The sequence below is a fragment of the Salminus brasiliensis genome, chromosome 6 (assembly GCF_030463535.1).
Source record: "Salminus brasiliensis chromosome 6, fSalBra1.hap2, whole genome shotgun sequence".
NCBI classification, from domain to species: domain Eukaryota; kingdom Metazoa; phylum Chordata; class Actinopteri; order Characiformes; family Bryconidae; genus Salminus; species Salminus brasiliensis.
This window is the reverse complement of record NC_132883.1, coordinates 18,083,634-18,093,011: the sequence shown is the minus strand read 5'-3', so window position 1 is coordinate 18,093,011 and position 9,378 is coordinate 18,083,634. Positions and strand designations below refer to the sequence as shown.

General features: G+C 40.1%; 1 protein-coding gene across 1 annotated transcript; it reads right to left on the bottom strand.

Moving 5' to 3' along the window:
* Window positions 1-218: 218 nt before the first annotated feature.
* cdo1 (cysteine dioxygenase, type I) lies at window positions 219-8,955 on the bottom strand. The gene is made up of 5 exons (XM_072680965.1): window positions 8,734-8,955; window positions 7,146-7,223; window positions 5,853-6,010; window positions 5,198-5,367; window positions 219-1,298 (listed from the first exon to the last, which is right to left on the bottom strand). Exons 1-5 carry the CDS (start codon window positions 8,901-8,903, stop codon window positions 1,269-1,271), a joined length of 606 nt encoding a protein of 201 aa, XP_072537066.1. The 5' UTR covers window positions 8,904-8,955; the 3' UTR covers window positions 219-1,268.
* Window positions 8,956-9,378: the final 423 nt, after the last annotated feature.

The following is a 9,378-nucleotide window of genomic DNA, read 5'->3' as shown; positions in this document are numbered from 1 at the left end:
CCTTGTTTACCTATTCAGGTAAGAGTGAATACAGACCCACTTCTAATAAATGCGCTAGGGTGTTTTATGGTCCTGATATGTGGGTAAAACACTTTTGTAAAGTGTGTATTTGTCAGTGTAAATATCTATTTGCTGTTTACTATCAGTAACCCAGTGTATTAGCACTGAAATCTGTGCAACATGCACGGGAGAGAAAAGAGGGGAAATGAACAAAGGCATTTTACAGAAATAATATTTAATGGTGTACGGTCAAAGCTTAAATGTTTTTCAGAATCACGACTGCTCGGCTGATGAAGTAAGCAGTATTAATAATACAAGCTGTTCAAATCATTCAAACCTATAAATACCTCTACAGTTACAACTGGAAAAAACGTCCTGTGGAAAAAAATGAGCATTTCTCACTGCGCCAATATGCCATAACTCATTATCCACTGCTCCCTTTTCCAAAAAAGAAAAAGGACAAAACAAAAATCATTCCTATGTAAGACTTCTCAAGTAAGACTGAATTTTAAATACAGTGTCTAGGCTCAAAACACACTGACAGCAATTATTGCCCTTTTTGTTTCTCTAAAAACGAAATGTCCCAAATGTAAATTAATGTCAGTAAAATGGAAGAAATATATATATACAAAATAATAATAACAAACTTGCAAATCTCTCGACTGAATACAAAAGCCAGGATGTTGTGCTACCATTTCGAAGTTGTACGCCATCTACGTTTACACAAAGATCAACACATCTGTGGAAAAAAAAGAAAGTGCTCCATAAAAGCATTATTATTTTGTCTGAGGGCACATTATTATTTTTTACATTAAGGCAATTACTTTTTTGTATGAGACCCACAAGGTAAAGGCAAGTGAAAATAGCTTGTTCTCATAAATTACACATTTCTTTAAACAAAACAACTTCCAGCCCCGTAACAGTACAAAAGTGTGATTACACAGGTCACAGACACATAGGAATGCTGTTCGGAAAAGGGTCTCCTCAAACCTAGAGAACAAAGAACGGATTCATGGCGCAGTCCAGCCTAATACCGCTATTCAGGCCCTCGGCCTGTGTTCAGCAGTGTTTGCCAAGCTTATACTGGGTCACCATAAAGCCTCTTTAATTACAGCAGAGTTGCCGCCTCAATGTCCTTTGCAAAATGTTGTTGTTGTTGTTGTTGTTGTTTTTAATCACTCTTTTCATATTACACGTTATTGTTGTCTCAATTACGGCTGAATTTCCGAATTCGAGAATTCCATGTGTTGTCTTTCCCATCTTTCCCATCAGTTGTTTTCTTGTGAGACTGTGGTTTCCTGAGAAATAAAAGGAGAAAAGGAGAAATTGTGAGTTATTCCATGGAGCACTAATAAAGTACTGTCAATGTGAAAGTTATAAACGCAAATAAATAAATAAATAAACGAAGGCCTGTTGAGGTAAGCATACTTGTTAGTCTCTATCTTATCATAGGCCAGATGTTGCAATACTGCTGGCCAGACAGCATTTTGGTCAAGGTGAGGTTATGCAACTTCTGAATGGAAGATAAGCCCATTGTACTTGCCATGACTGAAACGGATCATGTGCGGGTCTGCTCGTCATTAACTGTTAGCCAGAACACTCAGTGCAAGCTCACACATGTTGAAGAAATCAACTGAAACAGCCCCCCCCCCCCCCCCCCCGCCCCAACACTTACACATCTGCTACCTTCTAAGACAAATTCCTCAAATTCCATCCCAAAACACAGCGCTGAGATTTCATGTCATAAAAAGGTAGTGAAGCTCGCAGTCATTAAGGGGGGCAGTCAATTGAATGTAGCTGGAAAGTTGCCTGCAGTGATGGAACACCCAGTACTTGCCAAGTTTAGCGATTTTCTTTTTGCGCTATCTGTAATAATAGCTCTCCAAAAACGGCTTCACTTGTCTAGACAGCCTGGAACACATATTCCTGTCATACTGTCTGGTTGTATTAACAGAGGTTGGATTTTTTTTGCAGTTATTGTCAAATAAATAAACATTACGGGTTTTTAATATTGTTATATTTTTATTTTTTTTTAAAAGAGGCTGATACACTCCCCTGCCCATACAGCCCATGGATGGAAAGACAACCCATTTGTGTGCACTGTTGTTTTTGTGAGGTCATATAACTAACACATATATGTATGGCCACCTTTTCAGCCTACAGCAGTTTAGGCATGCCCGTTCACGCTGCCATCCAACATAAACCCCTAAACCCATAACAACGGAATCCATGGATCTTAAGAAAAAATGTAATGCATGAGAAATGGACGTAGGACATGCTAGGTTAAAGTTAATTTATAGATTATTGTTACGTTAGAGCTAAATGAATACATTAAGGTAATGGGTTACATGCTATATTAAGGTTACATTAACTTAATATAACTTAGTGTTAAACAATAAACATTGATATTTCATACCTTAATATAGATGTTTTCCGCTGATATGAGAAACTTTTACTTATTTTGGTATTTTCTCTGCACTGAGGCTTCCCCTGAGGCTACACAAACACTGTCCCTTAACAGTCCCATAAATGCTTAAACACATGTATCCACTTAAAGGAACATGTGGACACTCCTGCATTCAGCTACTTTAAGCTGCACCCATTGCTGACACAGATGTGCAAATGCACACACATGCACAGTGTGTCTAGTCCTTGTAAAGACGTACTGCCAACAGGATAGGACTCTCTGAGGAGATAAACATGAACCCATTGACACCATGCCTAATGCCAGGCCTAATGCTAGGTGTGGGCTAGAGGGGTATAAAACCACTCCCCATTGTACGGTGGAGCAGTAAAACTGTGTTCTCTGGAATGATGGTGCCCCACCCAATGCATTTTGGGGTATCATATTGTAAATAGGGATTGTGAGTTATTCTTAATATTTTTATTATTATATTTATTATTAATACTTTTGGGATTGACATGGGGAGTTGGGGATGAGGTGGGGTGGTGATCATCCAACTTCCTCACAACCTCACTAACGCTCTTGTCACTAAATGCAAATCATAATCTAGTACAAAGCCTTCCCTGGACAGTAAAGACAGCTACTCCATACACACACAATATATATATATATATATATATATATATATATATATATATATATATATATATATATATACAGTAATTGTGCATTCAAATGTCTAGACGTGTTTTCTCTATGCAGATTATGGTCCCAAAACACGTCACTGGACCAGGGCCATGTAAACGGTGTGACTGTACACTTGGAGTCTTTTGCTCTGGGCACGATTTCGATATGCATAGCTAGCCAGTAGGAAACACTACTAAACAGTAGGAGACTCTAGTCTCATTAACTTTCTCTGTAGTGCCGCATGCCAACCAATGGTAATAAGGCTTTACTGAGGCCCGGTCATCAAAACAAGCATCTGTAGCACGTCCTATGTGTTATCATCTTCCAACGATGGAATTACTTCAACAAACACCAAACAGAAAATATTGACACCACCTTCGACACCTGTTTATGCTGTGAATGTAGTGATAATGTTCTACATAGATACACATAATAACCCTAAGGTGCAACGCTAGATAAGTTTTATCAACTGATACAGTGATCAGACAACAAAAGGACTTCCGAAGAAGAGTTCAAGGGAGAGGTTACAGTGGAGCAAAATAAATATTTTATATACCCCTCTTTCATTTCTGTGCCCAATAAAATAATGACACACTTAAATGTTGCCCTAATTACTGACTACAGTCCAGAGATTATTACCTTTACTGTTTAATAACACATTAATGAGATGGAGTTGGACTTTTCGTCCATGCTGGATCATTTAGAATATCTGACGCACTCGCTCTGTCTTTAACTAAGACCAGAGGTCTTTAATAGGGCTCAGAGCCAGAGACGGCCACTGCAATATTGACTTTCAGTCCACCACATGTAGATTTGGCACTCATTACCGTGTTATAAATTCCAGCTGCTACCACAGTGCAGCATGTAGGTAAAGTAGATCAGGCCTGGCTGGAGCACGTTCATTGGACTCCAGCCCTGGAGACCGCAGCCTTGCAGAGTTTAGTGTTTTCCTTGACATAAATACACCTGCGTTATCTCCTCGGCTAATTACCAAGCCCTTTATTGGTTGACCTGTGTACGTAAATCAAGGTAAAGTCTGAAGTGCTGTGGCCATCCGTTACCTGAGTTTGGTCTAGAATGTTCTTATACGAGTAAGAACTAAAGATGTCACTGATCTGATCAGGCAACCCTCTTGTGTTGTTCAGTGTACATTTCTTGGTTGTTTGCAGCTTGTTAACTAAGCTAGATTAGTTGTAGCAAAAGGTGATTTTAGTCATTCTCAGTTATTTTTAGGGTATTTAGGGTAAACAATCAGAAGTCTATACTCATTGGTCGGATTTTTACGGACAAAAGGACTGGATGTGGTATCGCCTCTTTTCCTACTTGAAACAGGAAACTATGGAAGACCACCAAGAGTTCCACACCATCTAAACGAATAAGTGGAATCTAGCTGAATACGTTACAGTAGGTTCATTTGATTGTATTTAAGGAGGAATCACACCAATTGTTTCCATAAATTTCTGCATAATAAAAATTTTTTAATGCAAACAACGTCAATAAACTTGATGCGGAATGTTACGTATAGAAACTATAGCAACTATAGATACATTTGTGTTTCAGTTGTGGTTCTGAATTGTAGCCAAATGAAATGGCTACATTTGCATTGTCAACATTGTAACAACCCCTGGTTTCTATCACCTCCACTGTAAAGAAATCTAAAGGAGTCTATGGCCCCGTTTACACCTGGTCACTTCATGGGACTAGCATCTTTATTGTATCCTGATTAGATTTTAGTCGCATGCATTTACACTCTATCGTTAGTCCGAATGAAATGTGATTGCTGTGTATGGTGGAATGTGCAAATTCAGATGTGTGTCGGTGTTTTGAATGTACTGGGGGCGCATGTGTCTCAGACCACCTCCTGAAGTGGTTTTGGGTGATCGGATTTGTGTCTGGTTTAAATGCACCTTGGTTTTTATGTGGCTTGGCCGTATCCGGACATAAGACGCATGAAGTGACCAGATGTAAACAGGGTTTATAGGTTTCTCTACAATGAACTATTTCACACCCAACCACTCTGAATGGATTCCCCATATTAAAAGCCATCCAGTGGCACATGACTGTACTACTGGTGATTTTAAACATGGAAATAGTGTGCAGACTTACAAATGGCGTTCTCTCCCCAAATTTACTCCAGAATGTCATTTTGACCATGTTCTTGTGTCCCGTCCGCTGGTCAAAAGTCTGGCATTGCTGGAAGGGGGGGCTGTACAGGTGGAGGCTGGCTGCACATTCCGTGTGACTGACGTTCTCTACCCGGTGGAGGCCTATGGAATCTGCAACAGACAGACATTCCAGTGGAGACATTGAAGTGAAGCCATATTGAGTTTCCCCTCACTGTACATGTTTCACACGTACCAAGTGCTGTCATCAAATCTCCGAGCAGTTTTAGCCGCTCTGTACAGTATCTCTGAATGAAGGGTTAATTATAGCTTAGTTTATACCTTTAAGGCACAGTTTTTTAAAGACTTGATATTAATAAACCTGTAATGCAATATGTAACCTGCATCTTATTAGCTGGCCACATTTAAAGTTACAGACAGTCTGGCAATGCATAATGGCAGTAGGTCAAATGACTAGCCCTCTTAGCAAAAGAGCTATGCTGTCTTAGCATTTATGAGCACTTTTTTGGGTTTGGTGCTTCATTAACTAGGAGATGAATGGGTTATTAAGCCATGACAAAGATGACAGGATCTACCATTCTGTATCATTTGGTTCAAAGGGAACCATTGTGAGTGGTGGAAACATCAAGGACTATTACCGTTGATGTAAGCACACTGGTTTTCCAGTAGGATTCGCTGAGATTTCTGGACCATGTCGCCGTGTGATTTACGGTCCGGCCATTCGAACAGAGTCTCCTTCAGCTGGCCTTGCAGGAGCTTCATGAAGCAGTGCGAGTCTGTGTGATCGTGGATGGAACTGCAAGTGACACAAGGCACAGAGCTACTCAGAAATACCCAATGACTCTGCAATGACAGGTCAGCCTCCTTTTAGAGTTCATGTAAAGCAATCATTAAATGAAAATAACCTCTGTGGAAAAAAGTCAGTGCAGGGGTAGAACAGTGCAATTTAATGGCAGAATGGCACGACATTGCGTGCAAACCTATAATTTCACTCTTGCAGAGTCTTCCCACTGCTCCACCGCTGAAAATGAAGCTTTTCCATTTCCATGCATTCCTTGCTTTTTGGAAAACAACTGAATGCACATCTCTAAAATATATTTCACTTAAAATGACCATAAAGGTCATTCTATCATATCTAGTATCCTTTACTTCATAATCAGTATATTCATGCTTATCAAAGTACCATCTCCATTTATGACCTCATAACTCCCACAGCACTAGACCATTGAACCCCACTATCAGCTTGCGTGTCTTCATCGGGACAGAATTAATCTGCGACAGAACAGGTATCAGCTGCGCCTACATACTACGTCAAAGCCCTGTATTTTTATTTATTTTTTAAATTACAGTGGGCCATCATTTCATTTCAAGAAGATAATAACATATAGGAAGGGTGTGATAATACCATCAATACAGTCATCTGCCTCTTCTGAGCTTCCCTCTTTCATTACCTTTCAGTGAAACCAATCAACCATCAAAACTAAGCATGTGGGTGCAGCTTATCAAAGTGAAGTGGGCACGAGGGAAGGGTTTATATCAGGAACGCACGTACGCTCACATGACTCTGATTTCGATAACCCAGTTATTATTTGTAGGTATTGTGATTTTATGGGCTTATTATGTTAGATGTTGGCACAGCAGGCGCTGGAAAAGTTCTGCTATGTGAGCCAAACAAATCGGAGTCACAGAATTACAGCTTTTCATAACAATAACATTATATTATATATCCAACGTTATACTAACATGTAACACTACATTAGCATAAATCCAAGGCACATATTGAGCATTCTGGGCATTTCTAAAATATGTATGAAAAATGTACTGAATTGGGACACCACTAAATCACATCAGTGGTGCTGATTTACAGCAATGGAAACATAAAGGCTCTTGTGCAAGTTGCTGTTGGTGTTATTATGTCAGTAACTGCTTACCTGCCGTGGCCTTCACCCCAACAGAGAATCATAAGGTTGAATTTGCCATTTCCCTCATCAACGAGATTCCTGGTATACCTAAACAAGGACATTAAATGTATCTTTTTAAAATGTCAATAGAAATCTTCTCCATCCTTCTGATTATTGAAGATATAAGTGTAGACATACAATTTCAGATTCATGTTTAATATATTGATGCTGTTCAATGAAAACCATGTATCTCCAGTTTTGTCCGTTTTTAGGTTTCTCCATGGTTTGAACCCTGTAGCTGCTCTGTAGACTGTGTGAATAATGCTGGATGCATGGACCAATAGAAATGCTCGAAAGTACTTGGAATAAACTCTTAGTTCACATTCAGAAAACATTTTTGCCTTCTCCTGAAAATTTACCATTTTGGAGATGTTTTTTTATTGGACAGCGACGATGTCTGCTCTCCATAAGACCAAATCAAGAAAATAAAAGCAATCATGGGGATTAAATTAATATCCAGTATAACTAATATCAGCTAGCTTCTTTTTTATTGAGACTAATGCAGAAAAACAAACCAACAAAAACACCAGCTTATCTCCAACCTAGGACATCATGGCTCAGTTATTTTTATGTATTCTTAATGAAGCTTTATATTTAATTTGCTGTCTTCATATAATTGGAGGACTTAAGAGGTACACAGAGACTGCTTGCATTATACAGTTTTACACTGCAATATGTTTGTAATTTTTTAATTTGCACAACGTCCAATTGTGAAATGTATGCAATTCTTTAAATTCATTAAATGAATAATCCAGAAGCTGGAAGAAGGGCGTGGACAGCAGTGGGGCGCTGGGTCAGCCTCATCTCGCCTGTGCTAATTCGAGAAAGTGCCATCAACAGCTACAGGGAACAGAACGACCCTTGGATTTACAAACATGGCAATGGAACCTGAGTTTCTCAACGACTCATTGCGATACATGACGTTTTATTTTCCCCCACCCGTATTAAGATAAGCACCCCCCCACCCCCACCCCCACCACCACCAATCACTGCGCTCCCGCTCCCCCATCCCCGCGCCAGGATTGGCTGGTAGCTGTTCTAGAACGCTGTGCCTCAGCTCCACAAGCCAATCCCAGTGCAGGAGGCGGGCGTTGGCGGAATGCGGGTGGGGAGTACAATTGCCCCCCCCTCCCTCCCTCCCTCCCCCCAGTCTAAAAAATCAGCGGGTGTGAGGCAGAAACTCGACTGCCATTGGCGCCTCCATCCCCACCCTGTGACACCTCCTTTTTGAAGTCTTCTCAAAACACAACAGAGAAATGTCGATGCTGATGGCGGCCTCAGAGCATCGGCCCCAAAAAAAGCACCCTGACTGAAACACTGGGCCAGAGTAACAACCAGTCTTATTATTACAGGTTATTATTTCAGTACAGTAATGAGCCCATTAATACATCTCTCACAATCTGCACCTCTACGGTTGTTCATCTAGTAAAGAGTAAAAAAAATAAAAAAAAGAACCTGTAGTCCTGCAAATGCACGAATAGATATTAAAATAAATAATGTACAAATTTGGTGTATTTCTTAATAATAATAATGATAATAATAATAATTATAATCTTACCTGTATTGGTCAAACTTGGCGAATTTCATCCACTCCTGAGGATTACTTTCATAGGCCTCCATGATGCTCTGCACCTCCTCGATATTAACGTTATCATCTTCGAAAATTTTGTGCAGAGTTTTAATAAGATCATCCAGTGTCTCTGGTTTGACTATTTCGGTTTGCTCCATTTCAGCACCTTCTTCTGTAGATCCGAGCCTCTCTGAATGAGCAGAGCTCACGTTTTATAGATTTTGGCAAAACTTTAATGGACGCTACCACTCAGCACAGAGGGGTGAGGCTCCACAGCGCCGAGTTTAAACCGACTCCCGACTAAATCACCCTGCTTTATAATGTGACATGTAGAACTACGACAAAAATGAATGATTATTAAACGGTCACAGATCGATACCAGGCGGCAATAAAAAGCAAAAAAATAATCCTAGCTGATTTTGAAGCGAGCTCGTCACCCCTGCGTTTACCACTTGGACTCGTCCTGCCACACAGTCTCGTTGTCGAACTGGGCTGGTGTTCAACTCTGGACCAGAGAAGAAAAACTCAGTAGTTGACGCCTTAAGTTGATCTCTTTTGCTGCATTAAAAGATTGAACCCCTGCGTGTAAAACTGTCCACAGTTGTGCTTTTCTTGTAAACCTTTTCAACCCCC

Excerpts from the sequence above, each read along its gene's own strand:
- cdo1 (XM_072680965.1), bottom strand. The coding sequence starts at position 8,903 with ATGGAGCAAACCGAAATAGTCAAACCAGAGACACTGGATGATCTTATT. Across the intron at positions 6,011-7,145 it reads TGGGGTGAAGGCCACGGCAG|TTCCATCCACGATCACACAG; the intron begins GTAAGCAGTTAC and ends TGTCACTTGCAG. Across the intron at positions 1,299-5,197 it reads TTGGGGAGAGAACGCCATTT|GAAACCACAGTCTCACAAGA; the intron begins GTAAGTCTGCAC and ends TTTATTTCTCAG.